This window comes from Ovis aries, chromosome 6, assembly GCF_016772045.2.
Source record: "Ovis aries strain OAR_USU_Benz2616 breed Rambouillet chromosome 6, ARS-UI_Ramb_v3.0, whole genome shotgun sequence".
Classification (NCBI taxonomy): Eukaryota; Metazoa; Chordata; class Mammalia; order Artiodactyla; family Bovidae; genus Ovis; species Ovis aries.
In genome coordinates, this window is record NC_056059.1 from 91,469,330 (window position 1) to 91,492,389 (window position 23,060).

The 23,060-nt window shown below is 42.4% G+C and overlaps 1 protein-coding gene, 1 long non-coding RNA gene and 1 other non-coding gene across 5 annotated transcripts in view; 1 reads left to right on the forward strand and 2 right to left on the reverse strand.

The window, feature by feature from the left end:
• Nucleotides 1–22,728, forward strand: part of LOC132659970 (uncharacterized) — a 62,025-nt gene extending 39,297 nt beyond the window's left edge. Inside the window, exons 3-7 of one of the 2 annotated variants that reach the window (XR_009601084.1) lie at nt 5,547–5,669; nt 11,575–12,095; nt 12,671–13,432; nt 16,667–17,345; nt 18,764–22,728. This is a non-coding gene — a long non-coding RNA (uncharacterized LOC132659970). Of the gene's footprint in view, nt 1–5,546; nt 5,670–11,574; nt 12,096–12,670; nt 17,346–18,763 lie in introns of both variants that reach the window. The other variant, XR_009601083.1, reaches the window with a different exon arrangement.
• Nucleotides 1–23,060, reverse strand: part of PPEF2 (protein phosphatase with EF-hand domain 2) — a 57,982-nt gene that overhangs the window by 4,110 nt on the left and 30,812 nt on the right. For both annotated transcript variants that reach the window (XM_060417249.1, XM_027970759.3), the window contains 10 exons: nt 22,531–22,577; nt 21,601–21,767; nt 20,974–21,010; nt 20,742–20,891; nt 11,598–11,984; nt 10,054–10,239; nt 7,514–7,656; nt 4,160–4,266; nt 2,845–3,008; nt 2,063–2,150 (listed from right to left, as the gene is read on the reverse strand). In XM_060417249.1, the coding sequence (XP_060273232.1) occupies nt 2,063–2,150; nt 2,845–3,008; nt 4,160–4,266; nt 7,514–7,656; nt 10,054–10,239; nt 11,598–11,984; nt 20,742–20,891; nt 20,974–21,010; nt 21,601–21,767; nt 22,531–22,577 (1,476 nt within the window). The remainder of the gene's footprint in view (nt 1–2,062; nt 2,151–2,844; nt 3,009–4,159; nt 4,267–7,513; nt 7,657–10,053; nt 10,240–11,597; nt 11,985–20,741; nt 20,892–20,973; nt 21,011–21,600; nt 21,768–22,530; nt 22,578–23,060) is intronic.
• LOC114115490 (U6 spliceosomal RNA) lies at nt 6,343–6,449 on the reverse strand. Its single transcript, XR_003589827.1, has one exon. It is a non-coding gene; the product is annotated as a U6 spliceosomal RNA (small nuclear RNA).

A 23,060-nucleotide genomic window follows, 5' to 3' on the forward strand; every position in this document is an offset into this window, starting at 1 on the left:
AGGATGCCTATTCTCTACTGTTACAACAAAGACACCCAAGGCCTGCCATCCACGTTAAACTTCCAAAAGGATCACACTAAATCACTGGATTAGTGGTTCTTAGCTAGAAGCAATTTTGCTGCTCTCCTTATAGGGACCATTGGAGATGTTCTGAGACACTTTTGATGGTCGTGACTGGAGTGGGGGTAGGGTGTTACTGGTATTTAATAGGTAAAGGGCAGGGATGTTATTAAACATCCTAAAATGTACAGGATGGGCCCCAAAACAAAGAATTACTCAAGCCCAAATGTGAGTAGTGCCACGCTGAGAAACCCTGCATTAAATCATCTCAAACATATGCTAATTTATTCTGCTTATAAAAAGCCTATGGATCTATACGTCTGTGGCCAGTAAATTTTTTACTAGGGTTTCAAGACCACTCAACAGGGGAAAAATAATTTTTTCAACAGATGGTAGAGGACAATTGGATATCCATATGCAAACAATGAAGTGAGACCCCACCTTGCACTACAAACAAAAACTAACTCAAATAGATCAAAGACCCCACTGTAAAAGCTAAAACTGTAAAGCTCTTGGAGGGATAGGTACAAATCTTTGTGACCTTCAGTTACATAACATTTTCTTATATATGATACTAAAAAAATACAAGCAGCAAAAGAAAAAGGATAAATTGGACTTTTAAAAAATTAAAACCTTTGTACACCAAAAGACACTACTGAAAAAGTGAAGAGATAACCCATAAAATCAGAGAAAATATTTGCAAATCTTACATCTGATAATGGGCTAATATCCAAAATATATAAAGAACTCTTACAACTCAACAATAAAAAGATAACCGAATTAAAAAATGGGCAAAGGATTTGAATAGACATTTCTCCACAGATGATATACAAATTTCCAATAAGCACATGAAAAAATATTCAACATTGTTAGTTATGAACGAAATGCAAAACCATAATGAGATATTTCACATCCAGTAGGATGGCTATGAAAAAAAAATTTTTAATGAAAAAAACAAGTGTTGGTGAGGATATAGAGAAATTAGAACCCTCATACGTTGTCAGTAGGAAAGTAAAATGATATAGCCACTGTGGAAAAACAGTTTGGCAATTCCCCAAAAAGTTAAACGCAGTTTTACCATATGGTCCAACAATTGTACTCCTGGGAATACATCCAAGAGAACTGAAAACGTATGTTCACACACAAAGTTGTATATGACTGTTCAAAACAATATTATTCATAACAGCCCCAAAGTGGAAACAATCCAAATGTCTATCCATAGATGAATGGATAAACAAAATGTGATATGTTCATACAATGGAATATTATCCCGGTATAAAAAGAAAGAAACTGATACATGCTGCAACATGGGTGATCCTTGAAAACACGCTAAGTGAAAGAAGCTGGACACCAAAGGCCGCGTGTCATGAGTCTATTTATATGGAATGTCCAGAACAGGCAAATGCATAGATACAGAAAGCAAACTAATGATTGCCGGGGAGAAGGAACGGGGAATGGGGAGTGACTGTTAATGGGTATGGGTTTCTCTTTAGAATGATGATGATACACAAGCTTGTGTATATACTAAAGAAGCACATTGTAAATGAGTAAATTATATGGTATGTGAATTATATCTCAAAAACAAAAATTTGAAAAGGCCTTTGAAACAATGAGGAAATAGGGTGATAGTATATAAGACTTCCTTGTACAGTTTCTGTAAACTCCTTGTTAACCTGTAATTATTTAAAAACTTAAATAATACTTTAGGAGTGAGTGCCAAAGCTTTTCTGTTCTGGACCCTCTTCATTCCTTTGTGGCAATCTCTGATAGACCTATAAAGGATATTACAGCTAATATAAACTCTTCCTGTAAGATGTTCTCATTCAGTTTGTCTTCATTCTTTTTTTGCCCAACCCCTCGTCTATAGGGACAGCTCATGTGGCTCAAATACTATTCTAGTTTCTGCTTTTAGCACTGCCACTAATTTTACTCCAAAAGATGCAAAGGTTGGGGTAAAATGCTTGCCACGTGTCAGAAGTGACAGGATGGTGAGTGCCTTTACCTGAGTGATCACTGTCTATGATCCTAAAAATGGTCTCCAAGTTGGACCGGTTGCGATACAGTGTTTCCAGCAAACTCGACTGTATGTTCTGCAAGAAAAGAAATCTCAATTTCCTTCTGTCTCTTATGTTTACATTTTTCTTCATACATAATTACCACACCATTAACCCTGACAACAAGACTCCTGAAAGTTTTATGATCCCTCCACCCTAACCCCCTCCAGCCTACTAAATAATCTGATAGTTTAAGAAGCACCTACCCATGAGAAAAAATCTAAAATTCATCATGATGGTGATGGTTGCACATAGCTGCAAATATACTAAAAACCACTGAACTCTACACTTTAAATGGATGAACTGCCTGATACATAAATTATATCGCAATAAAGCTTTTTTTTTTAAGTACATACCCCAAGGTCTCACATACATTACATTTAAGTATTTACTGAACAAATAACTTTTTAAATGGGGGATAGACCTGGGTTTGAGTTCCAGTTCTATAACTTACAAAGGTATCCTAGGCAGATTATCTAACCCCAGTGTTCTCTTGGGTATGTTGGTGCTGATTATATGTACCTCTTGGAGATGGTTTTGAGAATAAACCATGAGGCAACATATATAGGTCACTTAACACAAAGCCTGACACACAGGAACTCAGCAGATAGTTGTTTCCATTCATCCTCCCTTTGGGCTTCTCAATATTTGGCTGTTACTGATTCAAAGTTCTCCACAAGGGGCTTCACAGTCCACGATATGCTTTCATCAACCATTTTTACACCCTTACCTGTTGGCTCAGTTTTTCTTTGGCCAAGTTCTCCAGCCAGGACTTGTACGCTAGCTTGTTATCCGTCAAGCTGCTCACCAGCTGTGGCCTCAGCATCCGCCAGGGCAGTCCCAGGTGCAGCACAGACTCCACGGCTGCAGCCCAGTCGCTCAGGGTGATTAGACCTGTAGGAAAGAGATGACTGGTTGACTCATCACCTATAAATCTTCTATCCCGACATTCTTCTTACTATCTGTAGGTATAAGCAGTGATGAGTACTGTCACTCTTCTTGTTGGTTATGGAAGAGCTGGTTGGAAAGTAGGGTTGCCAGATAAAATACAGGGTGCCTAGTAGATCTGATTCTCACACTACAGACTATAAGTATGTCCCATATATTGCATGGGATATACTTATTTTGTTTTAATTTGCCAAATCTATTTGGCAATACTCCTGGAAGTCACACAAGACTCTTGTAAATAATATCATTATATATATATATATATATATATATATATATATATTTGCTGCTAAGTTGCTTCAGTCGTGTCTGACCCTGTGCGACCCCATAGATGGCAGCCCACCAGGCTCCCCCATCCCTGGGATTCTCCAGGCAAGACCACTGGAGTGGGTTGCCATTTCCTTCTCCAATGCCTGAAAGTGAAAAGTGAAAGTGAAGTCGCTCAGTCGTGTCCGACTCATAGCGACCCTGTGGACTGCAGCCCACCAGGCTCCTCCATCCATGGGATTTTCCAGGCAAGACTGGAGTGGGGCGCCATTGCCTTGTATACATAGCATTAGTTATTTCTGTGTATATGAAAAGATAGTGCTACGATTTTAGGACTGTTACTGCTATTTTTTGAACTGGGCTACATGTAGTCAGAATAGACATTCCACTGAGTTGAGAAAGACAAAATTTCCATCTTGGGTAATAGAACACAGAACAGGTGATCACACACTTACTGATGAGAAACCGAATTATTAGTCTTTTTGGTCTTGCATCCACTCTTGCAACCTGTCCCCTGTTGCTTTTTGCCTAGTTCTGGCTTTATCACCCTTCCCTTGACTCCATTCTTTTCACCATCTTTGTTTATATTTAGCCAAGTTTACATTCTGTTAAAAGCTTAGAATCAAAAAATTTAGAAAAGATAGCTAGGACATCAAGTTGAATAAAATGGAGGAAGTAGTCAAAGAGGTCTTCTGGTCATTTAATCCTTAAGCCAATATTTATTTGCTAATTACTGTGAGACAGGTTTTTTGACCAATTTTATTCCTCTGAATATTTTACTTTATTTGACCAATTTTCTTCCTCCGAATATTTTACTTGATTAGTCTTACCAGTTTCATCTTTATCATGCTTCTTAAATTCAACAAGAATATCTGAGGAATGGGCAAATAACTTCTCCCGTAGGGCTCTCAGAGCTGACTCCTCCACTCTGCTAATCCTGGCACAGGAGATGACAGGGAACATTAGAAAAAAAAAGAATCAGTATAGAAAAAATCAGGTCAGTCCCTCAGTCGTGTCTGATTCTTTGTGACCCCATGGACGGCAGCACGCCAGGATTCCCTGTCCTTCGCTATCTCCTGTAGTTTGCTCAGACTCATGGCCATTGAGTCAGTGATGCCATCCAACCATCTCATCCTCTGTCATTCCTTTCTCCTCCAGCCCCCAATCTTTCCTAGCCTCAGGGTATTTTCCAACGAGCTGGCTCTTTGCATCAGGTGGCCAAAGTACTGGAGCTTAATTCAGCATCAGTCCTTTCAGGGAATATTCAGGGTAGATTTCCTTTAGGATTGATAGTCATGGCTTTTTACTACACTGTCCTCTCTTTTTCTTAACATCTCAACCTCCCAACAGCTCCATGTCTTACTTCTTTCCACTGCTCTCCTGCTTTTCCCTATTGTGCACAAACAGGACTGGTCTGGGGAATGCTGCTGTCCTTCCCAGTGCAGGACAGTGGTAAGAACAGAAGTCCCATAATGTGTTATGGAAAAATCCAAACGAACTTTTGGGCCCACCCAATACACTGTACCTCATTTTCTCCATCTGCAAAATAGCGACAAAAATGGTTCCTAACTCATACGATTATTATGAAGATTAAATAAGTAAACTCATGTAAAGCACCTAGAAGAAAGCCTGGCATGTAGAAAGCACTTAGCAAATGGTATCTATTATCATAATCATATGTTTTCCTTATATTTATTATTTATATTAAACATGGCAAGATTTATGAATAACAAAATATCACTAGTTTAGTTTCCTTATTCTTATGGAGTCAACAGAGTCCTGCTGGGCATGGCACTTGGCCTAAAATAAGTGTTCAATAAATATCTGTAGTTGAATGAACAAGAATATTACAAGAGATAAAAGGTAAATATAAACTCTGTCCTGTCTCATTGAAGAAGCAGCCATTCTATAAATGATGACCAGATAATCTATCTTTAGAAGTGCTAAAAAAAAAAAAAACCAAAACAATTTAATCATCTTTGATGAAAGTCTTCCTTGAAGTTTAAGGTACATCACATAATAATCTCCATAGACCCTCAGAAAAGTGTGAGCTGCCTAAAAAATTCATCTCAAATTTCATGGGTATGTGATTGTATGTACTTTTTCTGGAGAATTTTTTGTTTTATCGGAGGCTAAAAAAAGTATGAGAGCCCCTAAAAGTTTAAGAGCATTTAAACTATTTCTGGTAAGTCATTCTCATTGATGGTTATCATTCAGGGATGGCGTATAGCAATGACCTTGAAGGCTGTCTCAATGCACAAGGCTCTCTGTTCCCTACGTCAAGCAGCACATATTGAGCTCTGCATGGATCATCTGATTAATCCTCCAATACCCACTGAGGTAGGTACGACTCTTCTGCCCACCACAGTGGAAGTAACTATCGCAAAGTCACATAGCTAACAAAGTGTAGGGGCAGGAATCAGTCTTGACAGGTAGACTCCAGGCTGGCTAAGCTATGAGGCATGGATTTAAAACTAAAGTAAATGGATGCTGGGGATTCCCTGGTCGTTCAGCAGCTAAGACTCTCAGATTCCATTGCGGGGGGTGCGGTTTTGATCCCTGATCCAGGGACTAAGATCCTGCATGCTGCACAGCACAGCCAAAAAGTTAAAAATTAAAAAAAAAAAAAAAAAAAGGATTCTGAATGAGGATTCCCCTAGGAAAAAAATGTTATCTTGGGTTGATGACTACGGAGACATATGCTTGGTCAAAGGCATTTCCCACCTTACTTCTCAGTTCTCCATTTGTGGTCCAGAGTGTTGAAACTGTTCTGTGTAAATTAGGGATGCTGTACTTGCTTTAATACAATCAATGAATATTTTAAAAAGCTGAGTGTTCTTTAGCTATGGTATTAAAACACGTTATTTATAGGATTCCTCACAGTGACTCCTTTTGTAGTAGCAACATCTAAATCACTTGGAATCATGGTATTCCAGGTGCTGGGGTCGCACCCCCTGGAGATTCTAATTTTGGAAGTCTGGGATGAGGCTCCAATAGCTGACTTTTTTTTTTTTTTAATATGGAACGCTTCACGAATTTGTGTGTCATCCTTGCACAGGGGCCATGCTAATCTTCTCTGTATCGTTCCAGTTTTAGTATATGTGCTGCTGAAGTGAGCACTAACTGACATTTTTCTAAAGCTCCAGAGACCATTCTGCTTAGTGGGTTTGACTATCATTTAGTGAGCTAAGTTTTCACATCATACTTCTTTTTGAGTGATGCTGGCTCTGACTGTATAAAACCTGAGTGTTTAATAACTCTTGAGTATTTAATAACTCAAGAGTGACTTAAAATAATGCCCTTTTATAGCACTCACACAAAGGGCAGATGCTAAATATTCTTGTGTTCTTTTCCCACTAGATTTATGCTGACTTTGATTTCTAACTTAGTTTGTCTGATAATTAAATAAGCTGGTTCAGCAGCATTACCGCTGTATCTTTCAGCAGCTTATACACTCCAGGGCCAGCTTCTCAGTGGGCAGCAGCACTGTAGAGCTGTTATGTATGTGGGTTCTGAAATAAGATTGTCTGGGTCAAGGCTTACTTTCATCACTTACTAGCTGTGTGACCCAAGACCACTGATTTAACCAATGATGTCATCTATAAAACTGATATTAGTAACACTGTATTTTATAAGCTCACTGAGAAATAATATGTACATTCTTTGTAATAACACTTAGTGTATATTCAATAGTAAGCTCTCAACTAATATTAGAACTCAGGATCATCTCAACAGAAGCCATTTAAATAATATTATATGCTCCCTTCCCAGGAAGAAAGAAGCGTTGGTAACAAATGTGCGCAGATGAGAGTCCATCTGCCAAACCCCCAGACAGTGAAGGAAGGTTTGTCTGTGGTTGACCAGGTATAGCAAACACTTTAAGAATGAAAGAAAAAAGAAGAGTGATCTTGGAATGATTTAGTGGCCTGTCACATGGATTTCAACTAAGACGTACCCACTGAGAATAATTTCTGCAGGAAATAAACATGTCACTTCCATTAATGATGGGTAGGCAGAGTGTATTGGAGGAAAAGAAGAGCCCGTTTTAAAGTCTATTCTAGGTCCTAGTGCTGACATAGCTAAATTTTGACTTAGCATGGGATAAATTTAACAACATTTGCATTTCACGGTTTCCACAAACACTATAACTCTCTTTCTGAAAATCATTCATTGAAAAGTCTTGCCTTTGCCTCATGGTAAGCGTGTGGGTTGCCTTGTTAGCTTGAAACTGCATGATGTGTGGGGTCAAGTCTGGCCCCAGTTTGACATAGGCTCCTCTGTTGCTGCCAACTTCGTAGTAGTTGGAGGCAGAGAAGATGGTTAACACCTAAATCAAAACAGAAGAGAGACAGGCATTCAGGTTCACTGAAGAACTGTTCACCCTCAATCCCATAGGGCCCAACCCAATTTTGGAGGTGGTTATTCCTTCTGTTCCTTCTTGATTTCATCTGTGTTGTTGTTGTTGTTGAGTTGCTAAGTCATGTCTGACTCTTTTGCAACCCCATGGACTGTAGCCCACCAGGCTCCTCCATCCATGGGATTTCCTAGGCAAGAATACTAGAGTGGGGGAGGGAGGTGGGAGGGGGGGTCATGATTGGGAATGCATGTAAGAATTAAAGATTTTAAAATTAAAAAAAATAAAATAAAATAAAATTAAAAAAATTAAAAAAAAAAAACTCTAAGAATTTTTAAAAATCCACTGATAGAAGGAGTCTCTATGAAGAGAAGGGTGATTTACTGGTAACAGAAAAGCTCAGCTTCCATTACTACTGATGGCTATGCTTCTGTTTATGTTTTCCCTAAGCCATTACTATTTAAAATGTTACTGTTAGCATTCTTAGTTGTCCCATTGGTTGGTATATAACTCTCCTACTTAAATATATAGAACAAATCATATTAATTAAAATAAACTGTTGGGCAGTTAAAAAAAAAAAAAAAAGAATACTAGAGTGGGTTGCCATTTCCTTCTCCAGGGGATCTTCAAAACCCAGGAATCAAACCCGGGTCTCTTGTATTGGCAGGCAGATTCTTTACTACTGAGCCACCAGGGAAGCCCCATCTACATATAGATATATATTTTTTAATCCTCCATTGCAGGCAGATTCTTTACTGTCTGAGTGACCAGGGAAGCCCAGTTTATTTATGTTAAATCACTAATGCTAGCAGGGCAGGAGTTGTGACTCATAAACTTGAATTCTGACAGCGACATCCACAACATGTTTTCTCCACATTTTTAGCCCAATAAAAAATAGCGGTGGTCATAGATAACACTTTATTTGGTCCAAGCTAGGCCTGATAAACTGGGATGGCCATTACAGCTAGTAGGCACATTGGCTATTAACACTGGCGTTAAGCCTCAGAGCAGAGTTTACTGTGGAGTGTTGAGCCTCCTGAGATGCCCTGTGTAAAAATGTTTCTGTTGTTGATACATTGGGAAATGCTGGACACTGTATCTCTTCTTGGGGATTCACAGTGAATACAGGAAATTAAAGGCTCTGAGAAGTTCTGCAATATAGAAATATATACAACTATTTAGTTTAGATCAGATAATGAATCCTCTTAGAAGAATTATACTTTGTGTACTCTCTTGCTTTATGTCTCAGTTTTAATTGAACATTAAGAGAATATAGTATTTTAATCATAGCTCTGCCAATATGTTTATCTAGAGGCCTGTTGCCATTTTTGTCTTTGAAATTTTTTTCACTAAGAAAGGCAAGATTACATTTTTTTCCCTTCCAGATTGAGTTGGTGTGGTGTATTCTTGGTTATCAAAATACTCATAGCTTTGGGACATTGAAATGGTAAATACTCATTATGTGTGAAACAGCATGATACATAACTGTATGATCTTAATTACATTAAAATGGATGCCTAGTTGTAAAAATACACAAATGAGACCTAGAAGGACATGTCAAACGGTAAACTACTTGTGAGTATGAATGACTTTGTTTTTTGCTTCTTGTGTTTTCTGGTTTCCTATTATGCACATGTTAACTTTTTGGTGGTGGACAGGGAGGCCTGGCATGCTGCGATTCACGGGGTCGCAAAGAGTCAGACATGACTGAGCAACTGAACTGAACTGAACTTGTAAGAAATAAATGTTATTTTAAAAACCTTAAAAAAAAAGAAATGTATACAACTGTTTAACATTCCTGTTAAATGCTGTTTACATTAGTTAACCTCAAGCTTTGTTTTCTGCATGGAAACATGTAATTCTCCTGCAGGATCAGTATTCTCAGGGATAGTCTCATCCTAGTGGCATTAGACCAGCAAATATTGAAGGATTTGGAGATGCTCAGAGACTTAGACAGGATGTTAATTATGCTCCCGAGAAGACAAACAATCCTGAATTCCTGCCTGGGGTGCAGTGCAGAGATCCTGTGACCCTGTCATGTAGTTGGAGACCTGTGACAGTGGGCAGTGTGACAAAGAATAGCAAGGTGGCTGGGAAAATACCCAGCCATATTTCATCCATGAAATGGGGCTATATCTGCTCTTTACTTTCCTCTCAGGTATGTATTGGTAGGTGGTGGCCTCAATCAAATTTTGAGTTTTAAAGAGGCTACAAATGCCAAGGATAAATGACAGTAAAGGGCCTTGTTGCTTTGAGCGAGTGGGTAACAAATATCAGGCTCAGCTGTTTGTGAGGAGCCAGGGCCTTAGCTCATCCATGCCGTGGAGGGACAACAGGACCACTCCTATGCTGTAGGACACACCCACCCACCTTGCGACTGTGGCAGAATTCATAGCCTTCAGGTTTGCACTCGTGTGAGCGGATCAGGAACTGCAGGTTGTACTTCTGTAGCAACTGCTCTGTCACATTAGGCCCAAAATAACAGCCGCCTCCTCGAACGGTGTTGGCCCTGCAGCCCTCCTGAGCCATGGGGTCACTCCACAGTATATCTACCACCTGGAGAGAAGAAAAGGTATGTTTTGTGAAAGGAGAGACTTGTATTTTAAAATTTCAATTCTAAGTGGATGTTGAGGTCCCGATCAATAACTCAGTGTAACCCAAACTGACCATCTTTCTTGGAGGTTTCTAGCCTCAGAATCACCTGCGATTCCTCCTTTTTCTCACCACTTTCCATCCAGTCAGCCAACAAGTTCTGCTAATTTTAACTCTTAAGTAATGCTGGATTCTCTCCTTTTCTTTTCTTTATTCAATGAAGCATAAGAAGCTGCCATTTTTGTAGATCAAAGGTGGTTGAAAAAAACGAGTTCAAGTAGTCCTATTAACTCTAGTACCCGAGATCACCAGGAACAGCACCTCCCACCTAGATTACAGACTCCCTGCCACAGTCTTGCCCTTGTGAAATAGCCCCCCATTTGACTGCCAAAGTCATCTGTTTTGGCAAGCACTGCGCGTTCCTCCTCAGTATCCATTCTCCTCCCTCTTCCTTGCTAACAGAACTCTTAGACTGGGGTATTTGGCATGGCACTGTGCCTGGCTAAATACGTGCTTTTCCATTCCCCCTTGCAGCTTGGGGTGGCCATGGGATGCAGTTCTGAAGATTCTGGAACAGGTTTTGCTGCTAAGTCGCTTCAGTCGTGTCCGACTCTGTGCGACCCCATAGACGGCAGCCCACCAGGCTCCTCTGTCCCTGGGATTCTCCAGGCAAGAACACTGGAGTGGGTTGCCATTTAGTTGCCTGCAAACACAGGACGGAAGCTGCTGATATGATACTTTTGGCCTTGAGCTGCAGCAGTCATCTGATACATATGTCAGCTATGCATAAAACAGCAGCCGATAAATTGTGGCTTACCTTTTCCCCTCAGTGATGCTGAGTCACTAAACCAAGCTTACTCAGACAATACAGCCCACCTGGCACAACTTCCATCTTTATAAAACTCCAGACCACAGGCGTCACTAGGCAAATACTGGGCTTCCCAGGTGGCACTAGTGGTAAAGAAACCTGCCTGCCAATACAGGAGACCCAAGAGACAGGGTATGATCCCTGGGTCGGCAAGATCCCCTGGAGGATCCCTAGGTCGGGAAGATCCCCAGGAGGAGGGCATGGCATGGAGGGCCACTCCAGTATTCTTGCCTGGAGAATCCCGAAGACAGAGGAGCCTGGCGAACTACATATAGTCCAGTCCGCAGGGTTGCAAAGTCAGATATGACTGAAGCGACTTAGCACACCAGCAAATACCAATTTGGGTGCTCTGACCTCCGGGAGAGAGAAATAAGGACGAAAAGAGCCAGGAGGAGATTGTTTGGATTTTGTGAAATCCTTGCTTTTTGCAGAGAGCGGCGCCGGCCGCACCCACCTGCCTCCACTCCTCCGGTGTGGGTTGCGGCGGCTCCTCCGCATCTGAGTCCACTTCTGACTCGGAGGACGAGGGCTCCTCCTTCTCCTTGATCGCCGGGAAGCCCGCTTGCTGCCGGCACCTCTCCAGCTCCAGGTCCACGGAGTGCCGCACCCGGCGGGAGAGCTCCTTGGGGTCCAGGGGGACGCCGCAGGGGACGCTGGAGGAGCGCCCGGCTCTGTGGGTCTTGTGGGTGCTGGGGCGGAGGGGCGAGGAGGGCAGAGAGCGGCTTTGGGGGAGAAACCACGGGGAGGGTCTCCCGGCAGATCCCGTCTGGTTGGCGTTTCCCTTCTCCTCCGCCTGTTTCTTATTCTCCTTTCTTGTTTTGTATCTCATGGTGGAAACAATCTAAAAGTAGTCAGAAAAGATACAGATGCTTCAGTGAAACTGTTCTCCTTTGACAGCAGAAATGTGGCATCAAGTCAGCGGGGCCCCACGGACTGTCCCGATGGTGGCAAGGTCAGCACAGAACTAAGCCTTTCCAAGCTTTTATTGCAATTTTATATCAATGTCATTCAAACACATGATCAGTGGGCTTATACTTTTGGGTTTGCATTTCATTTTTCTAGTAATTCACATTTATCACATTTTACAACAGTACTGCTGCTGCTGCTAGGTCACTTCATTCGTGTCCGACTCGGTGCGACCCCATAGACAGCAGCCCACCAGGCTCCCCTGTCCCTGAGATTCTCCAGGCAAGAACACTGGAGTGGGTTGCCATTTCCTTCTCCAATGCATGAAAGTGAAAAGCGAAAGTGAAGTCACTCAGTCGGGTCCAACCCTTAGCGACCCTGTGTACTGCAGCCTACAAGGCTCCTCCATCCATGAGATTTTCCAGGCAAGAGTACTGGAGTGGGGTGCCATTGCCTTCTCCGACAACAGTACTGGTCTGTGACAAATTTAAAAATTATGAAACCTGGTCCTCCACCACAAATAATTGGAGAAATGCCGACCTGTTTCTAGGAACCTAGTGATTTTTAGACAGAGCACCTCTCAGAAGGCGAGCCCTTATTGACTCTCTTGCTTTTCCACAGATGCAAACACAAAGGGGAAGAAATGCAGCCTTGACTGAGGATGGCTGGAGTGGGAAAAACCTGACACCTGCTATAACTGGCCATTCGCAGGAAATGCCTGCTGAGGAAGGACCTAGGAGGGAACGGGAGCGCCTCACTTCAACCTGGATCTAATTGGGAAGATGCTCTTCTTGCCAAAGGGACCAGGTGTGGTTCCTCTCCCTGCCTCAGAGTCATCGTGGTACTGGGACCAAGCTGACAATGGGGAGAACACAAGCAGGAGGAATTCTGATCCTGAGAAAGAGTTGGTTCAGGCCACAAAGCAGACCTGGGGCATCCAGCCAAAGGCAAGAGCAGCCATTCCCAGCATGCCCAAGTGCCACAGCATCCACAGGGGTATCAAGAGAAACGTCTGGTTCACAAAGAAGACTCCTCAGGTGTGTAATCGAGGAGCGAGAACTTTCTGCAAATAGATCTAAGGACTGCAGTACAAGAAAGCCACGTCCCGGTGTGGACTGACTACGGGCGGGAACAAAGACGGGCACTTGACATGGCTCGGCAGTACCTGACTGACATTTGAAGAGGGATCCTGATGGAAGAGAAGAGAACAGAGGTTATTCTGTAACCCTGGACAAGTGCTAATTACTTCTTAGGCAGTTCTGGCCCTGCGTGAAGAGAGTGCGAGTCTTCAGAGTGTGAACAGACTCCTAACCAACTCCTCCCTTCCCTGTTGCCACCTCACAGTCAGGGCCAGTCCACCAGTCCGCCCCTTCCGGTCCTCAGGTAACTTTATAAGGATGTTATCTGCTTCAAGAGGTGTCCCTGACTTTTATTCTTAAGGATAATAGTGTTAATATGTATCAAGCCTCTTCCAAATAGGTGCTCTCCAGGGCCCTTTTATGAATATATTGATTAGCCTGAACACCCCCATGCAATAGCATTCTCACTTAACAGTATGTGGGCTCACTCAGTCATGTCCGACTCTGTGATCCCACAGCGTCTGCAGCCCACCAGGCTCCTCTGTGGGATTCTCCAGGCAAGACTACTCTAGTGGGTTGCCATTTCTTTCTCTAGGGAATCTTCCTGACCCAGGGATCCCACCCGAGGCTCTCACGTGTCCTGCACTGGCAGGCGGGTTCTTTACCACTGTCCCATCTGGGAAGCCCTCACTTATAGTACAAGTAAGAACCCCAAGGCACAGAGATACTGAGACTGCACTGGGATGGAATCTACATAGCTGACCCTCTGCCCCCCTAAGTTTCTGAAACGGTGGGTAAGCGTTAGTGAAATCCATTTCACCTGTAACCTACCTTCACTAATCAAGGCTGTTTTAATTGTCACTACAGAAAACATGCATGCCCTCCAAGCAGCACGTGGCCTAAATAAGATGTTTGCCTGAGTCGTTTTCTGGGAACTTGGAATTGGCTGTGTCTAGTTCTAGCTGAGCTGACTAAGACTGGATGGGACCACTGACCCTTCAACCAGGCATGCTCGAGAGTTCCATTAGTGCCCTTTTGAAGGTGCAGAGCCTGTAGCCTAGTTATGCCTGCTCAGAACCACGATTACTGCAGCTTTTCCTTATCCTCTCCCTGCCACTCCTCTCACAGCTCAGATACCCTGCTTCTTTCTCCCATAAATAACCTGAACCCCTGCCTTCAGGGAAGAGGATTCGAGATTTGTTCTTCAGCCTCCTCACTTGGCTGCCTTGTGAATAAACCCTCTCTTTGCTCTAAACTTTGGCATCCCAGCATTTTGGCTGCAAAGCTAGGGCAGAGGGAACCTGGTTCGGTAACAAATACGGCACACCAGCCAGGAGATAAATCGAGACGGACCTGCTGCCCATGGTTGGTCAGCCTGTTGCTGATATTAAAAGCCTGTGGATTAGTCCAAACAGTCCCCTCGTCTGTCTGTTCTAGGAAAGATTCCCTGGGTTTCCTGGCGACGTGCAGCCAACATTCAGTGCTTAGTTTTGTAGCTAGGAGGTGATTTGGGGGATTTGAGGTTGGAAGAGGTCTTGGGGTTAGATGATGTCTTTTGGATGAGTAACCCTGTTCAAGAAATTCACCTGTACCTAGACTGATTGGCAGTTCTGACCTCCATACCCTAGTTAAAAGCCTGGGGCCCATCTGGGTTTTGTTTTCATTTTGGTCTTATCCGTGTCCATCTGTATCTGATTAAGTTGTTAATGACTAGCAAGGGGATTCAACTTTTTGGTAACTGTAACAGGGACCCTTGGAAAAGTTTCTTTGCTGCAACCACCTGGAAGTTGAGTCCATTCAAAAGGGGGGAAAATTGATTCAATTCCCCCAGAAACCCTAGAACATGATTTAATACATGTTGTATTAAATCACCTTACAATACCTAAGTTTTACTGTCTGGACACCAGGCACAGATGAATATCGGTTTGTGTACACCTTAAGGGATATTAATCAAACTGTAGAAGATATTCATCCAGGAGTCCCTAACTCATACACTCTGCTCACTACTTTTCCTAGAGATTTGTGCTGGCTTACTGCATTAGACTTGGATTCCCTTTTTTTGTGTGTACCCGTGAGTTTTGAATCCTAAGAATCTTTAGATTTGAATAGTAAGAATCTAGATACAGAAGTTCAGCAAGAATACTGCTGGATAGTAGTCCCACAGGGATTTTAAAATACTCCCATGATATTTGGAGAAATCCTGGCAAAAGATTTGAGGGACCCTCAGCTAAGCGAGGAGAAGGCAATGGCACCCCACTCCAGTACTCTTGCCTAGAAAATCCCATGGACGGAGAGGCCTGCTAGGCTGCGGTTTGTAGGGTCGCTAAGAGTTGGACATGACTGAGCGACTTCACTTTCACTTTTCACTTTCATGCATTAGAGAAGGAAATGGCAACCCATTCCAGTGTTCTTGTTCTTCCCCAGGGACTGGGGAGCCTGGTAGGAGGCCATCTATGGGGTGGCACAGAGTCGGACACAACTGAAGCGACTTAGCAGCAGCTAAGCGAGGCAGCCTTGATCCAGCTTGTGGATGATATTCTGATTGCTAGTAAGAGAAAGGGCACCTCAGACTAGAACACAGTTTTGACTCTGAACTTTCTGGCTGAACAAGGCTATAAGGTGTTCAAGAAAAAGTCACACTTTTTTGCCCTCTGCTAAATATTTGGGTTTGGAATTATCACAAGTATAGACCTGCTCCCTGACAGGAAGTTCTAGCCAGGATTGCCATTCCTATACCAAAAGACAGTTGCAGGGGGACCTTCCTGGCTGTCCAGTGGTTGAAACTCCACACTTCCACTATAGGGTGTATGAGTTCGATTCTTGGTCAGGGAATTAAGATCCCACATGCCATGCAGCACAGTCAATACATAAATAAACTGCAGGGATTCCTAGGAACGGCCAGGTTCTGCCTCAACTGGATCCCCAATTTTGCACTCACTGCAAAACCCTATTGGGAAGCTTTTTTAAAGGAGGCTTTCTGCCTGCTGGCTCAGACAGAAAAGAAGCTGCCTGCAATGCAGGAGATCCAGGTTCGACCCCTTGGTCGGGAAGACCCCCGGAGGAAGGAATGGCAACCCACTGCAATATTCTTGCCTGGAGAATCCCATGGACAGAGGAGCCTGGTGGGCTACAGTCCACAGGGGTTCCAAAGAGTTGGACATGACTAAGTGACTAACACTTTCACTTTAAAGGAGACATGAATCTCTACACTCAACTAGGGAAATGCCATAGGGCATTCCAGGTTATTAAAAAAACTAACTGCCCTGGCTTTAGGTCGTCCAGATACCAGAAAGCCCTTTGACTTATTTGTTCATGAGAGACAAGGAATCAGCCTTGGAGTCCTGACTTGGAACCTGGGTAGCATAAGGAGCCTGCTGAGTATTTCTTAAAGCAATTAGATACAGTTACTAAGGGGTGGCCAGTTTGTCTTTGGACTGTAGCAGTGACCTGTGAACTTTTACCGGAAGTGGAGAAATTTATATTAGGACAACCTGCCACAGTGCATACACCTCACTGTTTATTTTTCCTCCTAGAACAGAGGGGGAGGATATTGGTTAACTTCAGGAAGATGTGGAAAGTATCAGCCTATACTGTTGGATGATCCTAATGTCACTCTGAAAACAGCTCCACCTTGCATCCTGCCAGGGTGCTCCCAAATAATACTGAAGAGCTTATGCATGATTGTATTCCGATAATTGAACCAGTCTATTCCAGCCATCCCGACCTGATGGACCAGCCACTGGAGAACCCAGACCTTGAGATGTTCACAGATGGAGGCAGCTTTATGGACCAGGAAGAATGCAAAGCTGGGTATGTGGTGGTAACTCATCAAAATACCCTGGAAGCAGAAGCTTTTCCCCCAGGAATCTCTGCACAAAAGGGAGAACTAACAGCCCTGATGAGAGCCTTCCATCTGTATAAGGATAAGAGTAACTGTTTTCACTGATTCTAAAGTATGCTTTCTTGGTGGTCCATGCTCATAGGGCCATTTGGAGAGGGGACTGTTAATTGCAGGGAATAAGGAACTTAACCCTGCTGAAGAAATTTTAACCTTATTAGAAACTGTCATGGAGCCAAAAGAATTAATGTCCACTGTTCAGGACATCCGAAAGCACTGTGTGACTGCCGGAAGGAATCATTTAGCTGATCAAGCAGCAAAGCCAGCAGGCAGGGATACCTAGGTGCCAGAGTTGGCTCTGGTCGCCGATGTAGATCTGGTAAGATGCAATCTATCTTCTCGAAGATTTAAGGCCAATGAATGGGATCTGACTGGAGTCCTGGTCATTCTCAGGATGCTGACTCTGGGAAAGCTGGGTTTATAATGCATATAGTAAGGTCCTTGTACCTGAACACCTTTACAGAAGGTGTTACATTATGTACACCTGAGTACCCACTGTGGGAGAGATAGCACCCTCTAGTGGATTTGCAACGGAGAAGGCAATGGCACCCCACTCCAGTACACTTGCCTGGAAAATCCCATGGAAGGAAGAGCCTGGTGGGCTGCAGTCCATGGGGTCGCTAAGAGTCGGACACGACTGAGTGACTTCACTTTCACTTTTCACTTTCATGCATTGGAGAAGGAAATGGCAACCCATTCCAGTGTTCTTGCCTGGAGAATCCCAGGGATGGGGGAGCCTGGTGGGCTGCCGTCTCTGGGGTCGCACAGAGTTGGACATGACTGAAGCGACTTAGCAGCAGCAGTGGATTTGCAAACAGGACCAAACATGCAAAGGACAATTCAAAAGCTGATACAGAAATGCATGGTGTGTGCTAAAAATAATCCTAAAACTGGGACACTGCCTTTAATCAAAGGAGTTCAGACCCCAGGTGCTGGACTGGGAAAAGATCAGCGACTTCACTGTGATGCCAGTAGTCACTGGAAACCTTAGGCCCTTATTAGCTATTTGTGAACACTTGTACTGGTTGGATAGAAGCATTTCCTTGCTGGCCTGAAAACACATGAGGTTGTTAAAGATCTCCTAAAAAAAATAATCCCTAGGTTTGGGTTACTTATGTCCATTTTGAGTGACAATAAAGGGGCCTTTATAGCAAGACTATCTCAAGAAGTATCTTGAGCTTTAAACCGTCTTTGGAAATTACATGCTTCTTGACAACCCCAATCTACTGGCAAAATGGAAGAGGAATCACACTCTTAAAAAGACTATAGCTAAAAGTTGTCAGGAGATTACTTTAACCTGTGATAAAGCTTCACTGGTTGCCCTACTTCCAGTTGAAGGTAGCCCTTGGAAGTGAAAGTTGCTCAATCATGTCTGACTCTTTGTGACCCCCATGGGCTATACAGTCCATGGAATTCTCCAGGCCAGAATACTAGAGTGGGTAGCCTGTTCCCTTCTCCAGGGGATCTTCCTAACCCAGGGATCGAACCCAGGTTTCCTACATTGCGGGTGGATTCTTTACCAGCTGAACCACGAGGGAAGCCCAGGCCTTAGAAGCAGGTGCCAGCTGAGCAACTATGAAATATTTTTCTAGAGACCCTGCCATTGTTTCAGAAATAGTTTGAGATCCAGAAGGAATTCAGTTAAGGAATGCAGACACTGTCGGGTATGTAGAATCACGGGGAGCTACTTTCACGGCTCTACGTAAGTTTATTTCTAGCCGTTAATGTTTCCCACAGATGTTCGCCCGTGCCACTGCTGTCCTGGAGGCTGGATCCTGTAGAAATCTTGGGAGAATAAACATCCAGAAGACCAGCCCAAGTGTTGGCCCTGATCACTGATTTGGATCTCATAAGATGCTATCCAAAGTATTTTCCTGAAGACTTAAGGCCAATGAATGGGGATCAGATCGGAGTCCTAACCATTCTCAGAAAGCCGACTCTAGGAAGTGTGGGTCTGTAATGGACATAGCCAGGTCCTTGTACCTGAACAACTTATGGAAGGTGTTACTATTTTTAGCACATACCGTGCATTTCTGTATCACCTTGCTGGACTGGACCTCGTGAGGTGATATTCATGACTCATTTCCCTGGTGAAGTTGAAGGGAATTAAGCCATGGATCCATCACACTGGAGTTAGGATGGTCCCACAGAGATCAAAGGAGCCATCACATCCTGCCTACGGAATGCACTAAGTTCTGACCAATGGGATGAGAGCGGAAGAGATGCTTGCAACTTCTTCACTATGTCTTTAAAGGGTAGGATATTCTTCCTTTCATTCCTCTACTGTATTGCTTGGAACGCAGGTGTGGTGGCAAGCTATCTTGAGCTAGGCACATGAGGGCATGGGGATGTCACTCTAAGGATGGCAGAGTAACAAGACATAAGAAGCCTTGGCGCCTGGACAACCGAGTACAGAAAGCTGCCATCCCAGCCAAGAAGTGCTTGTTTCCAGATTCTGACTCAGGTCTGTCTGATTTTAAGGCCACACTCTTTCATTTATGTCTCATAACAGAAGGAGAAGAGGGTGACAGAGGATGAGATGGTTGGATGGCATCACCGATTCAATGGACATGAATTTGGGCAAACCTGGGAGATGGGGAGGGACAGAGAGGCCTGGTGGTGGTGCAAGTTCATGGGGTTGAAAAGAGTCAGACACCACTTGGCAACTGAACAACAACAGTATAGACTTTTACAGTAAGTCTTTGCATATATGAACCTACAGGTTGCAAACTTTCGAAGACGTGCCTGCCAGCCCCTGTATGCCAGCTGTACTTTTCAAGGTACTGTTCTGTAAGATTTAAAGTGTTTTTTGTGTCTGTTTTTAATGTATGTATTATTTGTGTGAAAAGTACTATAAACCTATTACAGTACAGTACTATATAGCTGATTATATTGGGAACCTAGGCTAACTTGGGACAAATTGGACTTATGAATGTGTTCTTGGAACCAAATTTGTTTGTATATATAGAACTTACTGTACATCAGTTAGAGTTGCCCAGAGTAGGCTGGCTTATGTGGAATGAGTTCTCTGTTTTTGGAACGGCTCAAGGATGTCATAGCAGGGATTCATTCCTGTGTGGATGGGCAGTTGGAGGAGAGAGGCTATAATATACGATTCAAGGGTAAGAGTCTATGATTAAAAGAAAACAGAATCTTTGCTTCTTTTTTTGGCTGCACTGCACAGCTTGCAGGGTCTCAATTCCTGCAGTTAAACTCAACAACCATTATTTTAAGCGCTTACTATATGCAAGGAAAGTGCTAGCAGAAATACAACATAACCAGAGATGGTATTAATACTTGTCCCAAAGGAACTTAACAAAAACAAGCAGGAGTAGGGGGAGTGTAAAAAAAACAGAATACCTTATACCCCAATAGTTTCTATTTTTTCTGTTTCATTTTGGAAGTGGAAAATTAGAAAGCAAAGGTTCTAGGGAGTTCCCTGGCAGGTCCAGTGGTTAGGACTCAAGGCTTTCAACAGGCGGCAGTAGCTGCCGTTCCCCACCGTCATCCATGGCAAATGTTAATGGATCACAGTACACCTGCCCCAGCAGCGGATTCCCAACCCTCTGTCCAAAGATTTAACGGATTCTCTTAACAGCCCGTATTAGTCAGCTGGAGTCAGCAATGGAGTCAAGATGACATCTGTCTTAGGTTCGTTGGCAGTGACGCCTGGCATTATACAGAAATCCACATTAGTTTAGTGCTCAGTCAGTACCTTGTGCCTGTCTAGTTTAGCCAGGAGCTCCAAGTCAGTCCTGTCTGACACTCCACCATGAAGAATCAGGACTTTCTCATCAACCAGAGTGGCCAGTGGAAGCCAGCAGAACACATCTTGCAGCAGTTTTAGTATTTTCTTGCCGTGTATCTGAAAACATGATACTAAGTTTTAAATAATTCACTTCATTTATCTGCACTGAGAGAAACTTTTGCTTTTAAGAGCTGCATACCTTATATTTATGCATCACTTCCTTGGTAAAACCATATCTAGAGTTAGAATCAGAAACAGATATTAAATTTAGTGATATTATGTCTGGCACAGTTGCATTTTTATAAAAATGCATATTCTATATTATACCTATGGCTGATTCATGTTTATAGCAGGAACCAACAAAATATAGTAAAGCAATTATCCTCCAATAAAAAATTAAAAAATATATATATATAGAAAAAACATTGCAAAATAATTGCCAACTGTTTAAAATTATATTATCTGTGGGTAGAAATATGGGATACTTTAATTTTCATTTGCTTATCTATATTTTGCACTTTTTCTATAGTAAACTCTTACTGTTTGTATGATTAAAGTGTTTGGCCATGTGAAAACAAATGTAACAGTTTTATTAGAATATTAGGATAATGTGTAAACTTTTAAGAAAACCTTTTAAAATGGTAGAATATTAGGATAATGTGTAAACTTTTAAGAAAAACTTTTAAAATGGTATATATTGTGTATTCCACTTTATAAATTTGAAGATTGCTTTAAAAATGCATCTAACAAATACGAAGCTCTGGGAAAATAACTTCACAGTCGCAACCAGTAAAGACCAAATCCCCAAGCATGTTTTGGTTTGTACCGTAAGTTCACAATATGGTCCTCATGGTTTCCTCGGTTAAGATGGAACTCTTTTGGGTAAACCAACATGAAGGCAAAGAGAACCATTAGGATCTCGACTGAATCCTTCCCTCGGTCCACAAAGTCGCCATTGAACACATAGGCCCGCTCTGGTGATGGGAGGCCGTTCTTCCAAACGAGGAGTCAAGTCCAAGAAGAAACAGTGGGAGAAGGAAATAGGAAATTGGGTCAAGCCATTGTGCATCGGACAGTCACATCAGGCCTGAAAGCCAGTGCTGTGCTGTCTGGCTCTTTTCCAAACAGGAAATGTCAGTAAAAGATGGAAATATTGGAAATACTTTCTGTTGGTCTCATATTCCTTTCTAGCCAGGCTGAGGTTATGACATGCTCACCAAAATAAATGTGTTCATTATCCAAAAGCACAGTGTTGCCAGGTGGTTTGTGCCACGGGCACTGAACTTGTAATTCCAAGGCTCATTTTAAGTTCTGGCCACTCTGTCTCTAACTGGCAATGATAATAATAGCTGCCATACATTTCTCAGGATTCAACAAGCCAATACATCAGAAAATGCTTTGTGTTAATTACATTAGTGGAATAGTTATCACTATACAGAGCATTTGGTAACTAAAAATAGGTATGAAAATAGCTTTCAGTTGCTTTGATAATAAATAATTTTCTCTATTTAGTACTTGATTTTCTTTTTCCAAATAATGATTTTATTAACCATAGATTTTTCTGTTTTTTAAACAGCCTACAAAAATACACTACAATATAATACAATAATCATTTTTACATTCTGCATTTGCTACATAGTAGCAAATACTACTCTAAAATATTTTAAAATACTTAAGCATTTTTTAATAGATACTGTATGTGAACTTCTAAAGTAAACCTCAGAACAAGACAGGAACATAATTTGAGAGTTCATACCTTATAAAATATAAATATTAAGTCATCCAACTGGCCATGTAAATCTCCTAACAAAGAAAAAATATCAGTTTTGAATGATCTTCACCATTGTTTCTAATTTTTACTATAAAAAAATACTCATTGTATACCTAAAACTAATGCAATATTATGTCATCTGTAACTCAGTTTAAATAAAAATACCCAGGAAAACATGATAAACTTATGGTCACTCATTTTTCCATATATAAGACAGGGACAAATAATTAGCTGCTTCCTAGGTGGTTAAGTGGTAAAGAATCCACCTGGCAGTGCAGAAGATGTGGGTTTGATCCATGTGTTGGGAAGATCCCCCGGAGAAGCGAATGGCTACCCACTCAAGTATTCTCGCCTGGGAGATTTCACGTACAGAGGATCCTGGTGGGCTAGTCCCATGGGTCAGAAAAAGTCAGACATGACTTAATGACTGAACGACAAAATATTAGCTTCCCTGTTGCAAGGTTAATTAATATTGAAAGCAGAAAGCATGATATTTCTTCTGTATGATTCTCACA